This window comes from Triticum urartu, chromosome 2A, assembly GCF_056163025.1.
Source record: "Triticum urartu cultivar PI428250 chromosome 2A, HENAU_Tu73, whole genome shotgun sequence".
In the NCBI taxonomy this organism is placed as follows: Eukaryota; Viridiplantae; Streptophyta; class Magnoliopsida; order Poales; family Poaceae; genus Triticum; species Triticum urartu.
Genome location: NC_141874.1, coordinates 417,251,694 through 417,278,743, shown reverse-complemented (window position 1 = coordinate 417,278,743; position 27,050 = coordinate 417,251,694). Strand labels below are relative to the sequence as shown.

General features: G+C 46.1%; 1 protein-coding gene across 1 annotated transcript; it reads left to right on the top strand.

Moving 5' to 3' along the window:
- The first annotated feature begins 22,093 nt into the window (after window positions 1-22,093).
- On the top strand, window positions 22,094-25,237 carry LOC125537594 (myosin-M heavy protein). The gene is made up of 6 exons (XM_048700916.2): window positions 22,094-22,777; window positions 23,406-23,615; window positions 23,698-24,319; window positions 24,418-24,521; window positions 24,621-24,680; window positions 24,766-25,237. The coding sequence occupies exons 1-6, from the start codon at window positions 22,306-22,308 to the stop codon at window positions 24,786-24,788; spliced, it is 1,491 nt and encodes a 496-aa protein (XP_048556873.1). The 5' UTR covers window positions 22,094-22,305; the 3' UTR covers window positions 24,789-25,237.
- The last annotated feature ends 1,813 nt before the right edge of the window (window positions 25,238-27,050 follow it).

The window sequence follows — 27,050 nt, the reverse complement described above, 5'->3', positions numbered from 1 at the left end:
TCAGTATGTATTATTTCCAATAAGTCAGTTGCTTTGCTCCATTGTTCCAGAGAACGGAGTTTTAGTCATCTTGCCCATGACTCATGGTTCGCAAGCATCAAATGATTCATAAGCAAGTGATTCCAAAAGCCCACCAACATGGAGTTTCTTCATGCACTTTACACCAATATGACCTAAACGGCAATGCCACATATAAGTTGCACTATCATTATTAACTTTGCATCTTTTGGCTTCAAAATTATGAATATGTGTATCACTACGATCGAGATTCAATAAACCATTTATATTGAGTGTATGACCATAGAAGTTTTTATTCATGTAAATAGAACAACAATTATTCTTTGACTTAAATGAATAATCGTATTGCAATAAACATGATCCAATCATATTTATGCTCAACACAAACACCAAATAACATTTATTTTAGGTTCAACACTAATCCCTGAAGGTAAAGGGAGTGTGCGATGGTGATCTTATCAACCTTGGAATCAATTCCAACACACATCGTCACCTTGCCCTCAACTAGTTTATGTTCATTTTGTAACTCCCATTTCAAGTTACTAATCATAGCAACTGAGTCATTACCATATATCTAGGGGCTATTATGAACACTAGTAGAGTACACGTCAATAATCTGTATATCAAATATACCTTTGTTCACTTTGCCATCCCTCTTATCCGCCAAGTATTTGGGGTAGTTCCGCTTCCAGTGACCATTCCCTTTGCAGTAGAAGCACTCAGTTTCAGGCTTAGGTCTAGCTTTGGGTTTCTTCACGGGAGTGGCAACTTGCTTGCCATTATTTGAAGTTCCCTTTCTTTTCCTTTGCCCCCTTTCCTTGAAACTAGTGGTATTGTTAACCATCAACACTTGATGCTCTTTCTTGAATTCTACCTTTGTCAATTTCAGCATCACGAAGAGCTTGGGAATCGTTTTCGTCATCCCTTGCACATTATAGTTCATCACGAAGTTCCAATAACTTGGTGATAGTGACTAGAGAACTCTGTCAATCACTATATTATCTGGAAGATTAACTCCCACTTGATTCAAGCGATTGTAGTACTCAGACATTCTGAGCACATGCTCACTAGTTGAGCTATTCTCTCATACCTATCGACTCGGGCATGAGTCTGAAATACCAATTTCAGCTCTTGGAACATCTTATATGCTCTGTGGAATTCAAAACGGTTTTTGAAGTCCCAGTTCTAAGCCGTAAAGCATGGCGCACTAAACTATCAAGTAGTCATCATACTGAGCTTGCCAAACGTTCATAACGTCTGCATCTGCTCCTGCAATAGGTCCGTCACCTAGTGGTGCATCAAGGACATAATTCTTCCGTGCAGCAATGAGGATAATCCTCAGATCATGAACCAGTCCGCATCATTGCTACTATCATCTTTCAACTTATTTTTCTCTAGGAACATATCAAAAAATAAAACAGGGGAGCTATACGCGAGCTATTGATCTACAACATAGATATGCAAAAACTACCATGACTAAGTTCATGATAAATTAGAGTCCAATTAATCATATTACTTAAGAACTCCCACTTAGATAGACATGCCTCTAATCATCTAAGTGATCATGTGATCCATATCAACTAAACCATGTCCGATCATCACGTGAGATGGAGTAGTTTTCAATGGTGAACATCACTATGTTGATCATATCTACTATATGATTCACGCTCTACCTTTTGGTCTGAGTGTTCCGAGGCCATATCTGCATATGCTAGGCTCGTCAAGTTTAACCCGAGTATTCTGTTTGTGCAAAACTGGCATGCACCCGTTGTATGTGAACGTAGAGCTTATCACACCCGATCATCACATGGTGTCTCGGCACGACGGAGTGTAGCAACGGTGAATACTCAGGGAGAACACTTATACCTTGAAATTTAGTGACAGATCATCTTATAATGCTACCGTTGTACTAAGCAAAAATAAGATGCATAAAGGATAAACATCACATGCAATCAATATAAGTGATATGATATGGCCATCATCATCTTGTGCCTTTGATCTCCATCTCCAAAGTACCATCATGATCTCCATCGCCACCGGCCTGACACCATGATCTCCATCATCTTGATCTCTATCAATGTGTCGTCACATGGTTGTCTCGCCAACTATTGCTTTTGCAACTATTGCTATCACATAGCGATAAAGTAAAGCAATTATATAGCGCTTGCATCTTATGCAATAAAGAGACAACCATAAGGCTCCTGCTAGTTGCCGATAACTTTAACAAAATATGACCATCTCATACAACAATTTATATCTCATCACGTCTTGACCATATCACATCACAACATGCCCTGCAGAAACAAGTTAGACGTCCTATACTTTGTTGTTGCAAGTTTTACATGGCTGCTACGGGCTTCTAGCAATAACCGTTCTTACCTACGCATCAAAACCACAACATGGTATAATGATTGCTTTTTGATCTTTAGAAAGAACCCTGTTCATTGAATCCGATTCAACTAAAGTTGGAGAAACTAACACCCGCCAGCCACCTGTGTGCAAAGCACGTCGGTAGAACCAGTCTCATGAACGCGGTCATGTAATGTCAGTCCGGGCCGCTTCATCCAACAATACCACCGAATCAAGAAACAACTAGTGATGGCAAGCAATATGTATATACCCACGCCCACAACTCCTTTGTGTTCTACTCGTGCATATAACATCTATGCATAGACCTGTCTCGGATGCCACTGTTGGGGAACGCGGTATTTCAAAAAAATTCCTACGATCACGTAAGATCTATCTAGGAGATGCATAGCAACGAGAGGGGAGAGTGTGTCTATGTACCCTCATAGACTGAAAGCGGAAGCGTTAAGAAACATGGTTGATGTAGTCGAACGTCCTCGCGATCCAACCGATCAAGTACCGAACGCATGGCACCTCCGCGATCTGCACACGTTCAGCTCGGTGACGTCCCTCGTACTCTTGATCCAGTTGAGTCCAAGGGAGAGTTTCTTCAGCACGAGGGCGTGTTAACGGTGATGATGAAGTTACCGGCGCAGGGCTTCGCCTAAGCACTACGACGATACGACCGAGGTGTGTATCTGTGGAGGGGGGCACCGCACATGGCTAAAACAATTGTCAACTTGTGTGTCTATGGGGTTCCCCCCTCCCCCGTATATAAAGGAGGGGAGGAGGGGGCCGGCCGGCCCTCATGGTGTTTTCCCAAGGGGGGATTCCTACTCCTGCTAGGAGTAGGTTTCCCCCCTTCCATAGTCCTAATAGGAGGGGGAAGGAAGGGGAAGAGGAGAAGAAGGAAAGGGGTCCGACCCCCTCCCAATTCGGATTGGGCTTGGGGGGCGCGCCCCCACCTCTTGGCCGCCTCCTCTCTCTTCCACTAAAGCCCATGTAGGCCCATTAAGCCCCCCGGGGGGTTCCGGTAACCCCCCGGTACTCCGGTATATGCCCGAACTCATCTGAAACCTTTCCGGTGTCCAAACATAACCTTCCAATATATTAATCTTCATGTCTCGACCATTTCGAGACTCCTCGTCATGTCCGTGATCACATACGGGACTCTGAACTACCTTCGGTACATCAAAACACATAAACTCATAATACCGATCATCATCGCACGTTAAGCGTGCGGAACCTATGGGTTCGAGAACTATGTAGACATGATCGAGACTCATCTCCAGTCAATAACCAATAGAGGAACCCGGATGCTCATATTGGTTCCTACATATTCTACGAAGATCTTTATCGGTCAAACCACATAACAACATATGTTGTTCCCTTTGTCATCGGTATGTTACTTGCCCGAGATTCGATCGTCGGTATCCTCATACCTAGTTCAATCTCGTTACCGGCAAGTCTCTTTACTCCTTCCGTAATGCATCATCCCATAACGAACTCTTTACTCACATTGCTTGTAAGGCTTATAGTGATGAGCATTACCGAGAGGGCCCAGAGATACCTCTCCGACAATCGGAGTGACAAATCCTAATCTCGATCTATGCCAACTCCACAAACACCATCGGAGACATATGTAGAGCATCTTTATAATCACCCAGTTATGTTGTAACGTTTGATGGCACACTAAGTGTTCCTCCGGTATTCGGGAGTTGCATAATCTCATAGTCATAGGAACATGTATAAGTCATGAAGAAAGCAATAGCAACAAACTAAACGATCATAGTGCTAAGCTAACGGATGGGTCTTGTCCATCACATCATTCTCTAATGATGTGATCCCGTTCATCAAATGATAACACATGTCTATGGCTAGGAAACTTAACCATATTTGATTAACGAGCTAGTCAAGTAGAGGCATACTAGGGACACTCTGTTTGTCTATGTATTCACACATGTATCAAGTTTCTGGGTAATACAATTCTAGCATGAATAATAAACATTTATCATGATATAAGGAAATATAAATAATAACTTTATTATTGCCTCTAGGGCATATTTCGTTCAGTGTGATGTGTTGTGTCGGGCCCTGGACGTTGATCAAGTCATCGGTCATAAAGCGGGGGCAACAGGGACAAGGTGAGGGGTCACTGGTGGATCACTAACCAACCTATACTAAGCATTTAGGATAAGCAGGTAAGGTACAAAAGCAGGCTATGCATCAGAATAGGATCATACAAAAGCAATAGAAATGCTAATGCAAGCATAAGAGAGAAGGAAATGGGCGATATCGGATTGATCAAGGGGGTTTGCTTGCCTGGAAGCTCTGCGGAAAGGAGCTGATCATCAGGAGTGTAGTCGATATCGACAGCATCATCGGTCTCAGTGTCTACCAGAGAGAAGAGGGGGGAGAAACAATAAATATAAAGTAGACAAGTGCATCATGATGCATGACATGGCAGTATGCAGTGCTAGGGGTGAACTAACACAGTGCTGAGGATACAGACGAAGAGGGAAAACATCTAGGAATGTTTTCCCAGTGTTTGGCAATTTTCAGACAGATAAATCTAAGGGGAAGGATCCATGTTCATCATGCTATAGGCATGTGAGAGATGAACGAATAGCATATTTGGATTTGTTATATTTTTCCGAGCAACTTTCATATGCAAATTATTTTCATCTGACTTATAGATTATTTTATATGATTTTTCAAAGATTTAAACAATTTTTGAAATTATTATTATTTAAATTAATTTGAAAATAGAACTATTGCGTCAGCAGTCAACCCAGCTGATTCATGTCAAACCTGACAGCTGGGTCCCACATGTCATTGACAGTGGGACTAACAGAGGGTTAATTTTAACTAGACTAGTTAATTAACTAATATGGCCCATTAGTCAGTGACTATTTAGTTTAATTAAATTAAACTAATTAACTTAATTAGATAAATTAGGGGGGCACTAGCAGTGATTGGCGCAGCCCAGTCAGCCTACTAACCGGGAGCACAGTCAGCTGGGATCCTGGGACCCACTAGTCAGTGGCCTAGGGGCGGGCCCTATGTGGTGTGATACGTGTCCAACGTATCTATAATTTTGCTTGTTCCATGTTGTTATATTATCATTCTTGTATGTTTTACAATCATTTTATAGTAACTTTATATTATTTTTTGGGACTAACCTATTGACATAGTACCCAGTGTCAGTTGCTGTTTTTTACTTCGCAGAAAATCAATACCAAACGGAGTCCAAATGCAGCGAGACTTCTTGGAGATTTTTCCTAGACCAGAAGACACCTTTTGGGCCAAAGAAGTACCAGAGGGAGGCTCAGAGGGGAGCACAACCCACCTGGGTGCGCCTGGGGGCCCAGGCGTGCCCTAGTGGGTTGTGCCCACCTCGGTCGCCTCCCGCACCGCCTCTTTGCTCTATAAATACCTCGGAAATTCAAAAACCCTAGGGAGTAGACAAAACACAATTCCAGCCGTCGCAAGTTCCAGAAATCACGGATCCAATCTAGACACCATCACGGAGGGGTACACCATCCTCATTGGTGCCTCTCCGATGATACGTGAGTAGTTCATTGTATACCTATGGGTCCGTAGTTAGTATCTAGATGGCTTCCTCTCTCTCTCTCCCTCTCCCTCTCTCTCTCTCTCTTGAATCTTAATACAATGGTCTCTTGGATATCTATTTGATGTAACTCCTTTTGCGGTGTGTTTGTTGGGATCCGATGAACTTTGAGTTTATGATTAGATCTATTTTATCCATGGAAGTTATTCGAGTCTTCTTTTGATCTCTTATATGCACGATTACTTATAGCCTTGTATTTCTTCTTCGAATCTTTGGTTTAATTAGGCCGACTAGATCAATTTTTCTTGCCATGGGAAGAGGTGCTTTGTGATGGGTTTGGTCATGCGGTGTTCATTCCTAGTGACATAAGGGGCAACAAGACACGTATTGATCGTTGCCATTAAGGATAACAAGATGGGGTCTATTCCTACATGAATAGATATTGTCTACATCATGCCATCGTTCTTATTGCATTACTCCGTTTCTCCATGAACTTAATACATTAGATGCATGCTGGATAGCGGTTAATGTGTGGAGTAATAATAGTAGATGCAGGCAAGAGTCGGTCTACTAATCTTGGACATGATGCCTATATAAATGATCATTGCCTGGATATCATCATAATTATTTGAAGTTCTATCAATTGTCCAACAGTAATTTGTGTACCCACCATATGCTATCTTCCTTGAGAGAAACCACTAGTGAAATCTACGGCCTCGAGGTCTATTCTTCTTCATATTTGCTTTCCGATCTTTTATTTGCCACTTTTATTTTCAGATCTATATTTCCAAAAACTGAAAAATACCTTGCTGCACTTTTTATTTGCATATTTTATTTCGCGTTTTATCGAGATCTATTTATCCAATCTATCACATTTTTTATCCCGTCAACCTTGTTGGGGAACGCAGTAATTTCAAAAAACTCCCTACGCACACGCAAGACCAAGGTGATGCATAACAAAGAGAGGGGAAGAGTGTTGTCTATGTACCCTCGTAGACCGTAAGCGGAAGAGTTATGGCAACGCGGTTGATGTAGTCGTACGTCTTCACGATCGACCGATCCTAGTACCGAAAGTACGACACCTCCGCGATCTGCACACGTTCAGCTCGGCGATGTCCCACGAACTCTCGATCCAGCTGAGTGTCAAGGGAGAGCTTCGTCAGCACGACGACATGGTGACGGTGATGATGATGCTACCGTCGCAGGGCTTCGCCTAAGCACTGCGATGATATGACTGAGGTGGATTATGGTGGAGGGGGGCACCGCACACTGATAAAGGATCAATGATCAACTTGTGTGTCTATGGGGTGCCCCCTCCCCCGTATATAAATGAGTGGAGGAGGGGGGACGGTCGGCCCTCTATGGCGCGCCCTAGGGGAGTCCTACTCCCACTGGGAGTAGGATTCCCCCTTCCAAGTAGTAGGAGTAGGAGAGAAGGAAGGGGAGGAGAGGGGAAAGGAAAGGGGGCCGGCCGGTCTACACCCAATTCGGATTGGGCTAGGGGGCGCGCCTCCCACCTTTTCCCTTCCTCTCCTCTATTCCACTAAGGCCCAATAAGGCCCATATACTCCCCGGGGGGTTCCGGTAACCTCCCGGTACTCCGAAAAATGCCCGAACTCATGTGGAACCATTCCGATGTCCAAACATAGGCTTCCAATATATTGATCTTTACATCTCGACCATTTCGAGACTCCTCGTCATGTCCGTGATCAAATCCGGGACTCCAAACTACCTTCGGTACATAAACACACATAAACTCATAATACCGATCGTCACCGAACGTTAAGCGTGCGGACCCTACGGGTTCGAGAACTATGTAGACATGACCGAGACATGTCTCCGGTCAATAACCAATAGCGGAACCTGGATGTTCATATTGGCTCCCACATATTCTACGAAGATCTTTTATCGGTCAAACCGCATAACATATACGTTGTTCCCTTTGTCATCGGTATGTTACTTGCCCGAGATTCGATCATCGGTATCTCAATACCTAGTTCAATCTCGTTACTGGCAAGTCTCTTTACTCGTTCCGTAATGCATAATCCCGCAACTAACTCATTAGTCACATTGCTTGCAAGGCTTATATTGATGTGCATTACCGAGAGGGCCCAGAGATACCTCTCCGACAATCGAAGTGACAAATCCTAATCTCGATATATTCCAACTCAGCAAACACCATCGGAGACACCTATAGAGCACCGTTATAATCACCCAGTTATGTTGTGATGTTTGGTAGCACACAAGGTGTTCCTCCGGTATTCGGGAGTTGCATGATCTCATAGTCATAGGAACATGTATAAGTTATGGAGAAAGCAATAGCAACAAACTAAACGAGCATCGTGCTAAGATAATGGATGGGTCAAGTCAATCACATCATTCTCTAATGATGTGATCCTGTTAATCAAATGACAACCCATGTCTATGGTTAGGAAACATAACCATCATTGATTCAACGAGCTAGTCAAGTAGAGGCATACTAGTGACATTCTGTTTGTCTATGTATTCACAAATGTACTAAGTTCCCGGTTAATACAATTCTAGCATGAATAATAAACATTTATCATGATATAAGGAAATATAAATAACAACTTTATTATTGCCTCCGGGGCATATTTCCTTCAAATCTCACCATTTTTGGCACCGTTACCCGAAAGGGATTGACAACCCTTCAACACGTCGGGTTGCATGTATTTGTTCTTTGTGTGTAGGTACCGTTTACATAGTGTTGCTTGGTTCTCCTACTAGATTGATACCTTGGTTTCATAACTGAGGGAAATACTTACAATAGCTATGCTACATCATCCCTTCCTCTTTGGGGAAATATCAACGTAGTTCAAGCGACATCATGGTGCCACGTCGGCGCGGTCGGTGTCCAGCCGCCGGTGCCAAAAAACACGGCGAAGGGCCACGGGAGGCCGCGGGTTTTGGCTAGGGGCGCGGTTCCAAGCTCGGTTGGGTCCGTTCGAACGTCCGTGACGAGGTGTGTCGCGTGGTGGTGGTGGCTTGCCGAGGGATGGCTGGAAAGGCCGCCGGCTATGGGTGGAGGCGGGGCCGTAGTTCGAGCGATGGCGGATTCGGCAATGCGGGCCACGACACAACAAGCGGACAACGACGCTGGGTGAGGGAGTCCTGGATTAGGGGGTGTTCGGATAGCCGAACTATACCTTCCGCCGGACTCCTGGACTATGAAGATACAAGATTGAAGTCTCCGTCCCGTGTCTGGAAGGGACTTTCCTTAGCGTGGAAGGCAAGCTTGAAGATACGGATGTTCAGATCTCCTACCATTGTAACCGACTTTATGTAACCCTAACCCTCTCCGGTGTCTATATAAACCGGAGGGTTTTAGCCCGTAGGACAACATACACATCAACAATCATACCATAGGCTAGCTTCTAGGGTTTAGCCTCTCTGATCTCGTGGTAGATCAACTCTTGTACTACCCATATCGTCAATATTAATCAAGCAGGACGTAGGGTTTTACCTCCATCGAGAGGGCCCGAACCTGGGTAAAACTTCGTGTCCCCTGCCTCCTGTTACCATCCGGCCTAGACGCACAGTTCGGGACCCCCTACCCGAGATCCACCGGTTTTGACACCGACATTGGTGCTTTCATTGAGAGTTCCTCTATGCTGTCGCCGTCAGGCCCGATGGCTCCTACGATCATCAATGGTGATGCAGTCCAGGGTAAAACCTTCCTCCCCGGACAGATCTTCGTCTCTGGCGGCTTTGCACTGCGGGCCGATTCACTTGGCCATCTAGAGCAGATCGAAAGCTACGCCCCTGGCCGTCAGGTCAGATTCGGAAGTTTAAACTACACGGCCGACATCCGCGGGGAATTGATCTTCGACGGATTCGAACCACTACCGAGCGCGCCGCACTGTCACGACGAGCATGATATAGCTCTGCCGCCAAACATTGCCCTAGAGACCGCACCCGCATCGGCTTCGACCCCTAGTTCGGAGCCGACCGCGCCGATCGAGGATGGGCGGTTGGACGCCACCTCGGGGGCTGCGATCCCAATGGCGCTTGAGCCGAACACCAGCCCCGTACTCTGCAAGACTCGTGACTCCATGGAGCCGGATTCTTCTCCGGACTCCGAACTCTCCGCGCCCCTGCCGAGCGAATTCGATTGGGCGCCGATCATGGAGTTCACGGCCGCGGATGTCTTTCAGCACTCGCCTTTTCGGCGATATCCTGAAGTCACTGAAATCTCTCTCTTTATCAGGAGAGCCCTGGCTAGACTAGGGCCAGCAAGGTTGGGATTCAGACGATGAAGAAATTCAAAGCCCACCCACCACCCACTTGGTAGCCACTATCGACGATTTAACCGGCATGCTCGACTTCAACTCCGACGACATTGACGGTATGGACGCTGATGAAGGAGACAATGAAGAATCAGCACCTATCGAGCCCTGGAACGCCACCTTGTCATATGACGTATACATGGTGGACGCACCCAAAGATGACGGCGAGGAGCGGAAGGACGCACCGAAGGATTGTTCCCTCGAAAAGCAGTCAAAGCGGCGACGCAAGCGCCGCCCCAAATCCCGCCTCGACAGAAATAGCGATCACACTGATCCAGCACTGGAGCAAGGCGAACCGCTGCCAGACAACGGCAATCCGGATAATCAAACCGAACAAACAAATCCTATCAATGATAATGGTCCAGATGACATAACGCCGGACAGGCACTCGGAGCAGCAGAATGCCCGTAAAAGGCTCGTTGCCACCGCAAGGAGCCTCAAAAAACAGAAGCGGAGGCTCAAGGCCGCGCAAAACATGCTCCAATTCAGATGGAGCAAAATACTCAACACTGTAGCAAGGTACGGCGACAATCGCCCCTCCAAGAGCTACCCAAAGCGGAAGTTGCTACCCGAATTCGATGAGGAGGCCTCAGACCCCCCACAACCAAATATCAAAGCAGCCACCTGGCCGGATAGACGACCCCTCTACCACCACAGAACGGCATTCAACGCCGCTCACAATACAACACGCGACCCATGCGAGGGCTCGCACCCAAAGGACGGTGCAACAAGATCCATCTATGGACCACGCAAGCGCGCCCCAGCATACAATGCAACACAACAAACATCCGAACAACGCGGCACACCCAGCTACAGGGGTGCCACACACCCCCTATGCTTCACCGATGAGGTGCTGGACCATGAATTTCCAGAGGGATTCAAGCCCGTAAACATAGAGGCATACGACGGAACAACAGACCCTGGGGTCTGGATTGAGGACTATATCCTTCATATACATATGGCTCGAGGGGATGACCTCCACGCCATCAAGTACTTACCTCTCAAACTCAAAGGGCCAGCTCATCACTGGCTCAAAGGCCTCCCCGAAAGCTCCATCGGAAGCTGGGAAGAGCTCGAAGACGCCTTTCAGGCAAATTTTCAAGGGACTTATGTCCGACCTCCGGATGCGGACGACCTGAGTCATATAACTCAACAGCCCGGAGAGTCAGCCCGAAAGCTTTGGAATAGGTTTCTTACTAAAAAGAACCAGATTGTCGACTGTCCGAACGCCGAAGCCTTAGCGGCTTTCAAGCACAGCGTCCGCGACGAATGGCTCGCCAGACACCTCGGCCAAAACAAGCCGAGAACGATGGCCGCATTAACAAACCTCATGACCCGCTTTTGCGCGGGTGAGGACAGCTGGCTAGCCAGATGCAGCACCAGTGACCCCATTACATCTGAAGTTAGAGATGGAAACGGGAAATCACGACGCAACAGCAATAACAAACGCCGGAATAAAGAAGACAGCACGAAGGGCACGACAGTAAATGCCGGATTCAAAGTCCCTCGGCCAAACCAAAAGCCGCCCTCCAAAGGCACCAGGGATGAACTGTCCAGCCTCAACAAAATCCTGGACCAAGTATGTCAGATCCATAGTACCCCTGGCAAACCTGCTAATCATACCCACAGAGAATGTTGGGTCTTCAAGCAGTCCGGCAAGCTCAACACCGTACACAAGGGGGAGGATACACCAAGTGAAGACGAGGACGAACCTCCCAAGCAAGACAAGGGGGAACAAAAGAAATTTCCACCCGAAGTCAAAACAGTAAACGTGTTACACGTGATCAAGAGAAAAAACAATGCGGCACTCCCAAAAAAATATACCCAAGTGCCTGTCACCGCGAAGTCCCGCCACTGGTCGTCTCAACCGATCACCTTTGACCATCGCGATTACGCATCAAGTATCCGGCACGCAGGATGGGCTGCCCTGGTATTAGACCCAGTAATTGGCGGATACCACTTCACACGAGTCTTGATGGATGGCGGCAGTAGCCTAAACCTAATATATCAGGATACAATCCGCGGGATGGGGTTAGACCCAACACAAATTCGCCATAGCAATACTACCTTTAAAGGAGTAACGCCAGGCCCAGGGGCCCGCTGTACGGGCTCCCTCCTACTACAAGTTATATTCGGCTCCCCCGATAACTTCCGTCGCGAGCATTTAACTTTCCACATCGCTCCATTTAAAAGTGGCTATCAAGCACCTCTCGAACGCGAAGCTTTCGCTCGCTTTAATGAAATACCACACTATGCCTCCCTAACACTCAAGATGCCCGGTCACGTGGCATCATTTCAGTGCATGGAAATATCAAGCAATCTCTGCGCGCCGAAGAGAGTGAGGCTGCCTTGGCAGCCGCACACTAAAGGCGCCCGGACCAGTAAAAGCATCCAATAGGTCGTCAAGACCTCAGACACAACTAATCGAGTCCTGCGCCACTACTTATACTGAATAAACGGTCACACCCTTATTTTTCAATACAAGGGGCTCAACGCGCGCAAACAAGTGGCAATTTCTTCTTATCTTGAACTATACATGGTTTCTTTAGAAAACTATCCTTTTGCACGACAACTTTTTTACCTAAATTCCTCTCTTTTACAGATGATCATCATGCTACACCCGTCCAGGATACGGCACAACGGAGACACAGGTGCAGACGTGCAGCAGGGACCCGCCCCAAGGATTCTTTTTAGATTAAGACCCTGCGTAAACCTTTTTTACTGTCTCTTGTTGATACATATCCACCGTTGAGAAGGATGCTGGCGTCTTGGCATGTGGCCACGCCAGAACAATGCACGTACCTGGACACAAGGGGCTTCTTACAAAGGCCATTCTTTAGGCCCGGTTTATACCACAAAGACCGAATACCTTAGGGAGTGTTCGGCGTCGCGAGTTTGGCCCTATATGCATCAGCTCCGAATCATTGTCTTTGGTCAAATGTTGGGTTTGCCCGGCTCCTTTGTTTTGGTGCCTTACGTTCCGCTTTACCGGCTAAGGTAGCACCAGGAGAACTACTGCGATTGTGCCCTGGTTCATCCGGACGAGCACCTCAGTAGAGAAAGCCGAAAACTGACTGTCATGATCTAGCGTGAGACTGGTCAACCACTCGATGACCCATGGGAATGTTAGAATTCCTCCGCCTTAACGAAGGGCCGCTTTCCGGCCAGGCATATACGCACCCCGGGATCGGGAGAGTGCGGAGCCACCAGGGGCTATCTAGTAGCCCCACTGTCAAACTCCTATGGCTAAGTGAAAGTGTTAAAGCATTATAGTCCGGTTGCCTCGCTCGCTCCGCTATCACCTCCTTAATAGGACCAAGACGTTGGGTTAAGTGTGAACGCGTGTTTTTGCGAACACCTCCGCATTATATGCGTGGGGGTTGAAGCCGACAACCGCAATCTTTCAGGTTATACACATGTATACATAAACGGCCGCCCATGAGGCATCAGATTACTTTCAGGCAAAAGTATAAAAGTAGCCTTATAAAAATTTATAAAAGCATTTCACTTACAGTGAGATTACATGTCACTCAAACATAATATTTTTTGAGCACTGGGTCTCTATCAAACGAGCACCCTCAAGAACTTCCTCAAAGTAGTGCTCAGCAGCCTTTCGACCTATGGCCGAATCCTGCGCTGCAATAGTGGTAGCATCCATCTCTGCCCAGTATGCTTTAGCACGGGCAAAGGCCATCCGTGCGCCTTCTATGCACGCCGACCTCTTCATCGCATTTATGCGCGGCACTACATCGAGGACCTGCTGCACCAAGCTGAAATAGCTACTCGGCTTTGACCTTCCCGGCCATAGCTGATCCACAACAGACCTCATGGAGAGTCTGGACAACCTATTTAGTTCGGCCCATTCGGCTACTTGGCCCGTCAACGAAAGCGGACGCTCGGGAGAATGGAATTGCCTCCAGAACAGCTGGTCTACTTCACGGTTCGTCTGACTCTGGAAGTACTTGGCCGCATCGGCAGCGCTCACCGCCAAATCCATATACGCATCCTCCGAACTCCACAGCCGATCCAGAGGGGCATACCGTGGATCTCCGTACTTCCTTTGCAGCATAAAGGACTTCCCAGCTACAATATCCCCGGCTTCCCGCAGCTCCTCCTTCTTTGCCCTCATAGCAGAGCGGAGGTCTTTTCCCGTTGCAGCAGCCTTCTCAAGGTCCGATGCCTTTGCCTGGTTTTCCTTCTCAAGAGCCCGGCAACGGTCTACAGCGGCTTTTAATTCTACGGCCATATTGGCCATCTTCTCCCGGCTCTCACCATGTGCGGCCTTCTCGGCTCGCAACTCTTTGGCCGCCTTCAAAGCAGCCGCATTACCCAATCTTGCTTGTTCCTTGGCTCGGGCAAGTTCCGCCCGCAAGGCTTCAACAGTGGCAGCTCCATCTGCAGTCATAACATGTTAAAAACACTGGCATCATACTCTTCCTATGTGGCGTTTACCAGACAAGGATACTTACCCTGCGCCCTCGTCAAGCCTTTTGTTAACAAGCTCGATGTCGGCATCTGCCGCATCCAACTACCGTTCTAAACGGGCAAACTGGCTAGTCCGGCTGGCCACCGGAGCTTCCATCTCCTGCACATAAAGGCAGCATGGTTATTACCTGGGAATATGATCCTCCGTTTGTCATCGTTTCCGATGACAACCAGAGTCTCAGGGGCTACTATCTACACAGGGCACACCTAGCATGTGCAGGACTATTACACATTCCTTTTACGTACCTCAAAGCCTGTCAGTAGACTCATAAAAGCTTCATGCAATCCGCTTTCGGCGGACGATATCCTCTCCATCATCGTATTCATCAGCACACGGTGATCATCTGAGATGGCCGCTCGCCCCACCAACTCCCTCAGAACGTCCGATCGCACACTAGACGGCACCGGACTCTTTTGTCTGCTCTCTTCGGGAGCCGGACACTGGGAGCCTCGGGGATCAATAGGATTACCTTCTGGCCTCACCGGACTCGGAGAGGCCCTCCGCGACGACACTTCAGGGTCGCCCGCTTCCGGAGCGAAGGAGTCCGGAGGAGGCGTCTCGCTCTCCATCATCTCTGGAAGAAGATCCCCCGAAGACGAGCTCATTTGAGAGGGGCTAAGGCCCGAACTGCACAAATATATGCGGTGGTTATTTTCTCAGAAGAAAAGGATGGCATATCTGTACTATTAAAGTTTTCGGGTCACTTACGACTCCCGGGAGAATTGATCCCCCCGCGGACTTTATGCGGCAGCAGCGCCCCCTAAGGTAGGGCCCTCGGTGGGAGATTTCTTCTCCCGTTTGGAAGCTTCGGCTTCCGAATTCCCGGGCGCAGTCCTTTTCCTCTTCCGGTCGTCTTCCTTCACGGAGACGCTCGCTCCCTCGGTTAGAATAGGCAGCGTTGGGGGCCTGCGTCTGCCCGCATTATCCTCCACAGTATCTTCCTTCAAGGGATCTGGGCAAGGAGCGGTCTGGAGCATCTTTTCCAATACCGAATTCTCCAAACCCTCAGGGAGGGGGCCGAACACCGAATCAACTTCACCTTTGTTAACCAGTCCTGGTCGAAAAAGCAAACTCTCAGAAATAACTTCGTAACAAAGGGAAGATAATATGTTCGGCCGGAAGATTCCTTACCTGTTCGGCGGCGCGGTTACTACTCAGGCCCACGTCCTCGGTGATTTCCGGACACTCTACTTGAGGTCCGAAGAATGACTTATACATATCCTCGTGCATCAGGCCGAGAAAATTTTGAATGGCACGCAGACCCTCGGGATTGAACTCCCACAAGCGAAGGGGCCGACGTTTGCAAGGCTAGACTTGACGAACCAGCATAACTTGTATTACCGCAACCAAACTGAGATCTTCATTGAAGAGATCTCGAATGCGGCTCTGCAGTAAAGGCACGTCCTTGGCTGGACCCCAGCTCAGTCCTCTGCTGATCCATGACATCAGTCGTGGTGGAGGACCCGAGCAAAAAATGGGGGCGGCCGCCCACTTGGCACTTCTAGGAGTCGTGATGTAGAACCACTCCTATTGCCACAATGCAGACACCTCTGGGATGGAACCTTTGGGCCACGGAGCTCCCGTCATCTTGCGTATTGAGGCGCCTCCACACTCTGCATGTTGCCCTTCGATCATCTTCGGCTTTACTTTAAAGGTCTTGAGCCATAAGCCAAAGGGGGGGGGGTAACCCGGAGGAAGGCCTCGCATACGACAACAAAAGTCATGATATGCAGGAAGGAGTCCGGAGCTAGATCATGGAAATCTAGCCCGTAATAAAACATCAAGCCCCTGACGAAAGGATCCAGTGCAAAACCTAGACCTCGGAGGAAGTGGGAGACGAACACGACGCTCTCGTTGGGTTTGGGAGAGGGGACGGCCTGCCCCCGGGGAGGCAGCCGATGCGACATCTCGGTGGTTAGATACCTGGCCTCCCTCAACTTTTTAATGTCTTCTTCCGTGACGGAGGAGGGCATCCATCGGCCTTAAAGGTTGGATCCGGACATGACTAAAGGTTCGGAGCACCTGACCTGAGCTTTGGGCGATTGAGCTTGAGGCGGGGGAAGGATTCAATTGAGCACGGGAGGGAAAAGGTAAAAGCTTTGTCCCTTTATAAAGAGGGTGGATATCAAGCGCCCTCCCCGTGTCCGTTTGGACTTGCCTATGATCTAGGAGTCCTAGAAACGGTTGGGTTACCCACGCCCGTGTTGATGAGAATCCCGTAATAAGGGGACACGATCTCTGCTTTAACAGGACGTGCCAAGGAAACCACCTCGCATAACACGCTGAGGTGGGTAATTAAACAACTCGGATAAAGGCTTGGCCGTGGTGTGTCGCACCATGGAATACGTCAGCAGATTAGATTTGTGTAAATATTATTCTCTCTATGGCAGTATGTGGAAACTTGTTTTGCAGAGCCGGACACTATCTTTGTGTTTAAGATCTTCTATGAAGTACTTGGAGGAGGAACCCGCCTTGCAATGCCGAAGACAATTTGCGCGCCGGACTCGTCGTCATTGAAGCCTGGTTCAGGGGCTACTGAGGGAGTCCTGGATTAGGGGGTGTTCGGATAGCCGAACTATACCTTCCGCCGGACTCCTGGACTATGAAGATACAAGATTGAAGACTCCGTCCCGTGTCCGGAAGGGACTTTCCTTGGCGTGGAAGGCAAGCTTGAAGATACGGATGTTCAGATCTCCTACCATTGTAACCGACTTTATGTAACCCTAACCCTCTCCGGTGTCTATATAAACCGGAGGGTTTTAGCCCGTAGGACAACATACACATCAGCAATCATACCATAGGCTAGCTTCTAGGGTTTAGCCTCTCTGATCTCGTGGTAGATCAACTCTTCTACTACCCATATCGTCAATATTAATCAAGCAGGACGTAGGGTTTTACCTCCATCGAGAGGGCCCGAACTTGGGTAAAACTTCGTGTCCCCTGCCTCCTGTTACCATCCGGCCTAGACGCACAGTTCGGGACCCCCTACCTAAGATCCGCCGGTTTTGACACCGACACTGGGCTGCTGGGAGCATGCTGAGCATGATGCCGTGCTCGGTTGAGCCTGACAGCGAGTGTGGCCACGGCGACGAGGACGTCGGCAGCAACGCGTTCGACCATAGCATCGGGGCGAGCTACAGACGCGGATTTGAGCTAGCGGGTGAGGGAAGATCCATGTGCTCACCGCGGTCCTGCAGATGTGCACGAGTGGGCTCGGGGGGGGGGGGCTTGGTGGAGCAAGACGGCGGCGGCGAGCTCGACGTTTGAAGGTGGAAGACGGCATCGAGGGCGATGTGGGGTCTCCGACCTCGGACCGGCGATCGAGGACGACGAGGCGAGCGATGGGGAAGCTCGTGGACACCTCCTTAGGGCGCGGGGGTGATTGCAGGCGCGTAGGTGAGGTCGGCCATGGCGGCGCGTCGGTTGCGGTGGATCTAGAGGAGTGGAGCACGTGGGGGAAGGAGATGAGCGAGGGAGTGAGGCTCGAGGAGATGGGGGGTGGCACCCTTATTCTCGCGCGGGCGTCGCCGGTGAGGCAGGTCCGACGGGGACGAGCGCCTGTAGCGGTTCGGGTCGGGGGAACATGGGGGAGGAGACGACCGGGGGTGGGGGCCGTTGGGTTGGGCCGGATGGTGGGGTAAGGCCTATGGCAAAGTGGGGGGCGGGGTCTTTCCTTTTTTCTATTTTTTTTAAAAAAATCTTTTCTGATTTTCTTCTTAAAAGAAAGTATTTTAGTTTTATAAAATATAAAGCTTGCACCTAAAATAGCATAATAAATTAGGCCACTTCCACATTAAGTTTAGCATTTAAATAAACCAGTTTAGTATTTTTATAATTTAAAAAGCAATTAAATTATTGTTTTAGCCCATGTTTTATTTATTTTAGGGCATTTAAACACTTTATAAAAATGTTGGTTCACCACTATAATTAATTTTGTATTATTTTCCATAGGATGAACATTTTAGTTTTCAAGTTTGTGAATTTCTATATTTCACTTATTATTTGAATTTGAATTCAAAGTGAAATGATGAAATGAGATATGGAATCAAAGGTGATTAAGCACTGTTTAGCAAAATAATTAGCTTAATCACAAAGGGTTATTGTAGCTCATTTACCAGGGGTGTTACATAGAGCAACGCAATAAGCAAGATGACATGATATAAACAAAGAAATACAGCAAGAAGATAAATCCCTGTCGTTTTACCTTTAGTGGCAAAAATACAAATATACGTCTTGTCCCCATCATATTACTGGAAAAATAGAATACCGCAAGATTGAACCCACTACTTTGCACCAGTCCCTCTAGAGAACTGTTCATCAATCTTGGCGAGAGAAGACAAATAGATCGGAAAGCATACATACTAACTTAACTATATAGCAAAGAAACTTCAAAAGATTCAATGATATTCAACGAACAATCTGATCATAAATCCATAACTCATCGGATCCTAACAAACACACCCCAAAATTACATCGGATTGATCTCGATCAACGAGAATGTATTGAAGATCAAAAAGAGAGAGAGAGAAAGAGAGAGAGAGAGAGAACCATCTAGCTACTACTATGGATCCATAGGTCCGAAAGGAACTACTCACATATCATCATGGAGACAACAAGGTTGATGAAGATGGCCCCTCCAATGGCTTTCCCCTCCGGCAAGCCTCGGAATAGGGCTATAGATGGGATCTCCTTGAAACAGAGGCTTGCGACGACGATAAAAGTCTCTGGAGGTACGATGGATGGTTTCTCCATCTTATAGAAATTTATGGCGGTGGTAATAGATCAAGGCGGGTTCATGGGTCACACAAGCCCAGGTGGTGCGATCACTCTCCCTGGCCGCACCACAAGCCCATGTTGACGGACCCTCTTGACGTCTCTCGAAGCTTCCAATGTTTCTTATTGCCCAAAAAATCATGTTAAATCAACAATATATTTTGACCTTCGTAGATATCGATTTCCCGCGAAACAAAAAACAAGCAGAAAACATAACTGACACTGGACACTAAGTTAATATGTTAGTCTAAAAAAATTATAAAATGATAATAAAAGTACATAGAAATGATAATGGGCAACGACGTGTATTTTCTTACTATTTATATTTTCGACAAAAACGTGTATGTGAAAGGCAACACGACGGTCCATCTATACCCGCATCAAATCCCCTAGATATAAGCGGAGTATAGCAGTGGCCGTGTGTAATAGCTCCTATAACACACACAGACATGAGTTGCTTTATTGGCTAGCCTAATAAATTTCACAAATTTTCTTTAAAGTTCTGATTTAATTAAAATATCTGTTCTTCCCTAAAAAGCTGCAAAAATATATCTTAAAAATGAAAAAATTCAGAAGTTTGATTTTTCGCCTTATTTATAAAATATTAACATATCAAAAATAGTGGTTTATTTATTTTTAAAAATTAACATATTTGAAAAAAAATTCATGTTCATGTTAAAAACAGTTTTCCAGAAAACTCCATATACAACTAGATCCATATTTATACACTTTTATACAAGTGGACAGTGCTACGTGTCCGCCGGATGATAAACAGATTAGATCGGCCGCCTCGGACTACCGCCCCAGCCAACTGAGGACCTTTGCAACAACTAGCTTGTTGAGCTCAGGGCTTTGCAACAAGGTCCACTGAGACGACACCGCTGCCCCGCCATGGCCTGAGCGCCTCACCCATGGAGCGCTGCTGGCCGCCGGAGTTGTCGCGCCTCCTCCAACCAAGCACCCCGAGTAGCTGCCTCTACTTCAGCATGATGACGACGACGACGAGTTCTCATGCCAGACACTCCTCTCGCGATTTCTACAAGCGAAGCTATGTTTCTGAAACATGCGTCATGTTGCGATGCTTGGCCTCGTACGCTCTAACACCGGGCGCTCCTCCGGTACTTTCTGCAACCGGGGCTATATTTCTGAAACAAGACTCTTGTTGTAGAAGAAAAAATATTCATCATCGAACCATTTTTCTTGTTTCTGAAACAAGACATTTGTTGCAGAAACCTTCTGAAACTAGACCCTGTTACTGAAAAAAAACTTCGCTATTGATTTTTTTTTGTGAAACAAGACCTTCATTGCAAAAACATTCTGAAACAATACGCTAGTTGCAAAAAAAACTGGCTGCACCGGACTTGTGGCCAACCCGAGCGCTTGATCAAGATCAATCTGACGGCTACGCAGGCGGCGGGCGTTGTGCGTGCATCAGCTGGTTGAAGGATAGCGTTTTCCTTATATCTCACGCACGCCTGCGTAGCCGTTAGATTAAAAAGCGATACAGAAAACTCCTGAAAAATGTCGCTACATGGGCCGGCCCAATACACTTCACAATTTTTCTTAAATGTTTTGATTTAATAGAAATATTTGGTCTTCACTATAAAGTACTCCTTTCGTTTCAAAATAGATGACCCAACTTTATACTAACTTAAATAGATGACCCAACTTTATACTAACTTTGTATGAAGTTAGTACAAAGTTGAGTCATCTATTTTGAAAAGGAGGGAGTAACAAATATATATCCTAAAAAGAGAAATACTCATAGGTACTGTAGATATGTTCATGTGTACGAAAAAGACGTTCATTTATTTCAGAAAGTGTTCACACATTTGATTTTGTTTGCGGGGGCCGTTTGATTTTTTATTGTTCTCTAAAAATTGATTTTTTTTCTCCAAAAAAGTTCATATACAATCACTACCTCCGTCCCACTATATAAGACCCTTTTGCAAGCTACGTCTTATATCGTGGGACGGAGGGAGTAGATTCATTTCATACAGTTTTGCAAAATGTTGACTGTACACCCCCAAGAAAGTGAAACCATAAAGTAAATAAAAACGAAAATGAAGGAACGAGAAAAAAAAAAACCCAGATAAAATGTCATAGAAAAACCTACATGGGCTGGCCCATGTAGGAGTACTAAGCTTTATAGCAACTAATTAGGGTCTCTTTGATTCGCAGGATTGTCAAAATGAAAGAATAGGAAAAATGCAGAATAGAATGGCATGTCCTATAGTATCCTACAGGATTTGAAAAAATGTTTGATAGCGCGGGAAAAACAAAGGAATTCTAAAAAAGGTTTGAGTGGATGGAAATTATCTTCTAAAATGTAGTACAAATGGATCCTATGAAAAAATTTCTAAGAATGTCAATCCTACGAATCAAACGAACATCACAGGAAAAATTCTTAAGGGTTTAAATCCTCCAAAAATTCAATACAATTCCTTTGAATCAAAGGAGCCCTAATCCTTGCGGGCTAGGAGGATATAGAGATTCCTATTTGTCGGCCCAACCGACGGGAGCCGGCAGCGTCGTCTCCCCGTTCGCGCCAGAAAAGGAAGAAAACGCAATCGATTCCGGACTTCAATTCGTTGGCGCGCGCCAGCTTGCCCGCCCGCCATTGCTTCACCCGTTTCCTTTCCCTCCACGCTCTCACTCCAATTCCATTCGTTTTCCCTCCCTCCCTCCTCCAAATTCACCAACAAAAACCGCCGAGACGCCCACAGAGGGAGAGAGAGATAGAAAGACGATCGAAACCGGAGAGATCGAGATCTAGGATTCTAGGGTACCGGCCGTTGCTAGCCATGGCGCCGCCGAAGCCGAGCTCTCCTCCCAACCCCAACCCCAACGCCAGCCCCAACTCCTCCTCCGACGCCGACAAGGCCAGGGGCAAGACGAAGGTGACGCCCCTGCAGGTCGCCTTCCTCGTCGAGCGCTACCTCGCCGACAATGGCTTCTCGGCCTCCCTCGCCGCCTTCCGCTCCGACGCCTCCCACCTCTTCGCCAAGACCAGCAACAACATAGTCCCTCCCAAGGGCCTCCTCCCTCTCGCCGACATCCTCCACGACTACATCTCCCTCAAGGAGTCACGCCTCGCCGTCGACTCCGCCATGCAGGCCATGCAGACCCTCGTCTCCACCTACTACCATTCCGGCTCATCCGCTCATCTCGCGGCGCCGCCCTCCTCGCCGCCGCTCGTCCCGCCCTTCTTCGTCGGCCCCACCACCTCTTCTCCCCCGCACCCACCCATGGTGGCCATTCCCCCGCCTCCTACAGGTACCTTCGCTCTTTCACTCCGTGCACCCCACTTGTTCGACGTTATGCGTGCTAGTCTATGCGATTGTTATTTTTCTACTAGATTCCAACCCCTTGTTTGCTTGCATCTGATTTATCTTTTAGGGGAGAATTTTGAACTGCCCTTTGACTTGCAAACCTATGGTTTGGAAAGTGTGTACTGTCATAAGTTGTAATTCTTGCCTAAATTTTTGTTTAGTTTCTGAACTGCACTGTTAGATATATTTTGGGTCACAAGCACAGCAGGTACATGGATAGTAGATGGCTTGTCAATTGGTTACAGTTTTTAGAATTGGACTGTGTGCATTAGTAATTTTTTTCCTGAATATGTGTGTAGTGTATCATTTACACTAATAGAAAGTTGAGAAAATACAGATGCCAATAATCTCCTCCCAAATATGACTAGGCAAACACATTGTATTTCCATTTGAAAAACTGGCAAATGCAGTATTTCTCCTCCAACTGCCTTCCACATGCAGCCTAGTCATGTCCTATTATGCATAGCTTTTGCCATCCATACATTGTGCATTAGATTTCAGTTTATCACCTGGTGGCTGGTCCTATTATTCATCTTGTAATTAACAAGGTCCCTTTTCTGTTATTGTTGCAGGCTCCTCTGGATATGCTACGCCTATGATACACTACACACAGTCATCCTCCTCGCTTGTTGTTCAGAATTCTTCAAATGCCAACAACATGTCCACCCCAGCAGCCAGTTCTTTGCCTACAAAAAAAAGAAAGGCAGCCAAGCCTGCTGCAAAAACTACTTCAGCCTCCAAGAGAATATGTGCTGGACCGTCCACAAGCTTGAACCCAAAAGGTACATCTAAAAAAATACTAGCATAACTTGACAGTCATTTCCTGCAGCATCACCAGTTATTGACTTACTGTCCTAATGCCAGGTACAAGTGCAGCCTCTCAACTGCAAACTGCACAGCCAAGTTCAGCTGAACATTCAGTGGTTGCAAAACTGCCGGCCCAAGCCTCATCCGTTGCAAAAAGCTTATTCACCCCACTCCAGTCTCAAGTCAGTTCTCCTTGTACAGCTCAACTAAGCTATCCCATGGGAAATGAACTTGCTTCTTGTCAATCACAAAGGCCATCATCTGTGGTTTCAAATGCTCATGCCCAACAGGAGATTGCTTCCTCTCAATACTCTATAGTTTCTTCCAAGAGACTAATAGTCAGTCCTATGAAAGGGGGCACCTATTATTCTGTCGAGAGGAGTTGCCATGTCAGCTCCCCCTTAAAATCAAGCACCCAGAGATCTTCAAAAAGGGAACATGTGAAAGGGAGGTTAGATTTTGACAGTTCAGATGCAAGGCCAGTTCCAGCTGAACATGTTTCTGACAAGCCCTCTAGCTCTACCTATAATGGAGAGAAGCAAGATGACTTTGACATTGATTTCACAAACTTTGATCTCTTTGAAGGCGACTTCTCATTTTCGGAACTATTGCTTGACTTCGATCTTGACAATGAAGGCCTTCAATGTGAGAATCCTTCCACAAATGCTGAAGTTCAAAGGTATGCTACTGTGTTCTTATTGGATGCCTTTGGTTTTTTGTCCTTGGTGATTCTATAAATGCTAAGATGGTTCTGTTGTGTAAATTGAATGATTACAGACTACAGCCCACTGTGAAGAGTAACAACATGACTGCCGATCCAGCTTTTCCAGATCCAATGAAGCCAATGTCAGCAGATCCCACTGAAGACATCAATTCACAAGGTTAGAGAAAGCTCTAATAAGATGCTGCACTGTCTTGATTTTGTTCATCCTATCATCACTTTTTTGTAACAAATCTTCCATGCATACCTGTTTGTGCAGGAGCTACATCTGTTACTTCTGTCAGAGCTATTACTAAGAGGATAAAGATTGTTAGCCCTGGTATGCCTATAACCTCTACCTATCATGCTTCTCATGTACAACAGGTTTTAAAGTTATCTAATATGCTAGCTGTATTTGTTTGCAGTTAAGGGCCGCTCAGCTTCTTAGCTTGGTGAATAGAACTGAACATCACAAAGAGCAGATGTCCTCTGGATACGACCACTAACTGAGATGATCTAGATGGCTACCTAATTTGTTGCTACATGCTGTTTCGACCAACTGCGCCGCACTGAGGAGTTCTTTCAGCATTACACATGGCTTTCTGATGGCAAGCTTGTGCTGTTTTGTTCCTTTTTGCATTTAGTATTTAACTGCCTTCATGTATAGCTGATATTGAATTGTAAGTGTTTCTCTTGACATTAATGTTATCGGGTCAGAAGTTTGCTATATTAAACCTATGATGGTATTTTCCATGGTTTGCATCAAGCTTTTGGTGCTCCTAAAATGTTCTTTGCTTGAGTGAATTAGAGCATAAAGTGCACTACTGATGCATCAGTCCTTACTAATGCAGATGTGATGTTCTTGAGCCAATATAGAAGTGTGCAGAATCGTAGGTATTTGTGCTGGCTGGTCCTATAAAAAAAGTTGCTAAATATACGGGTTATTACTACTTTGGAAGACTAATACATACACACTTGTTGTGATGTCATTACACAGATTTGATAAATTTGTTTGCCTACTTTGTTCCTGCCCATCTCTTGCATCATGTAAATTTCTATGGTTTCCGCACTCTCTCCTTATGTGGATGGTTCCCTCTGATGTTCCTGTTGGGGTTCAAATTACTGGCTTCATAGATACTTGTGGCTTCCAGCTGAGAGTAAGAGAGGGAGATACAGTTCTAAGATGAGAATTTTCAACCAACAAGCTTAAAAGTAGAAAACAGGCGTCCAGATGAAAAGCATATTGGGTGGGGAGAGACACGTATGGATTTGTTATATCAGAATATCATACATGATTGATATTTTGATAATATGAAGATCCTACATAACGTTGTCTGTTAAAGTGAATAGAGAAGATAAACATTGCAAAAATACCAGTGGTACCATCTCCGAGCCAGCTCCAGAATGTCTTGAGAGCAAACAGCAGAATATGCCTTTGAGAAAATGGCTTGAGTAGACATCCTAAAGGATCGCATGATCCTTTCTTATCGCTGAGGAAGAACAGATCAATGCAATCCCTTTGGATTCATTCTTGAGCCACTTATGTAGAAAGGAGTGGAGTCTGGAACCTTTGTCATCAGAGAATTGAGATGGAAGGTAGTTATAGATTCTCTCCCTCCGGTGGGCACTTGGGCATGTGTTTATCATGTCCAACTGCTGGTGATAGTGCTTACTGTGAAAATATGAAGCCCAACGTTTTTTTTGAAATATTTGAGTGCCAAAATATAAGGAAATATGTAACTACATAATGGCTTTCTGTTTTCACTCTTGTTTTGGCTACTTCATCCCGTCAACACACTTTTTTTTTTTCACATGTTCTTAATTATTTGACTGATCTTTCTACATTGAACTGTTTTAGATGTAGATTTCATGTTTTGTCCTGTCAACAACACATTTGCAGTGGTCTTAAGATTTTTTAAAGCTTTGTACGGTTGTATCACAACAAAAATCTTCGGTCGCTGATAGGATCCATTACTACTGTTTCTTGCTTCCTGAATTCCCACCGAGGCAGAAAATATTTGGTGGGGAGTAGAATCTTCCAGGACAAGGAACTCTCTGCTCTGCTTTGCTACTTTCATCGTGTACATTTAATTTTGTGGACACATTGAAGCAGAATAAACAGTATGATTTGAAGTGAAGGATTCATGGTACACTCATTTGATCCATCAAGAGTGCACATCTCTAAAAGCTTTGCATCCCCTTTTACCAGACATTTATGCTGCCTCCTACCCCACCCATGTCACCCAACATATACTTTAGCATGTTTGATCCTACTAGTGCATTAGCTCAAGGAAGCGGATTTGTAGCACCCATGTGCTCCACACCCCTATACGAACATTAAATTCAAAAAAATACCGAGAAAGTTGAAAAAAATCTGAGATTTTGGGATATCAAACCTGGGGTCCTGATCTACTTCCGTGTGAAATTTCGTGAAAAATACCAGGAAACGTATTCGTGGCAAAAAAGACAAAAAATTTCTATGTATAGAAAGAAACTGTTTGGATGGATTTTTGTTCGGACAATATTTCCTTTGCCACGGATACATTTCCTGGTATTTTTTTCACGAAATTTTACACGGGAGTAGATTGAGAACCCACGTTTCATGTCCCCAAATTTCAGTTTTTTTGGGTATTTTTTATGATTAATATTCGTATAGGGGTGTGGAGCACCCAGGAGCTCCTGTGTATTTTCTATTAGCTCAAAGCCTTTT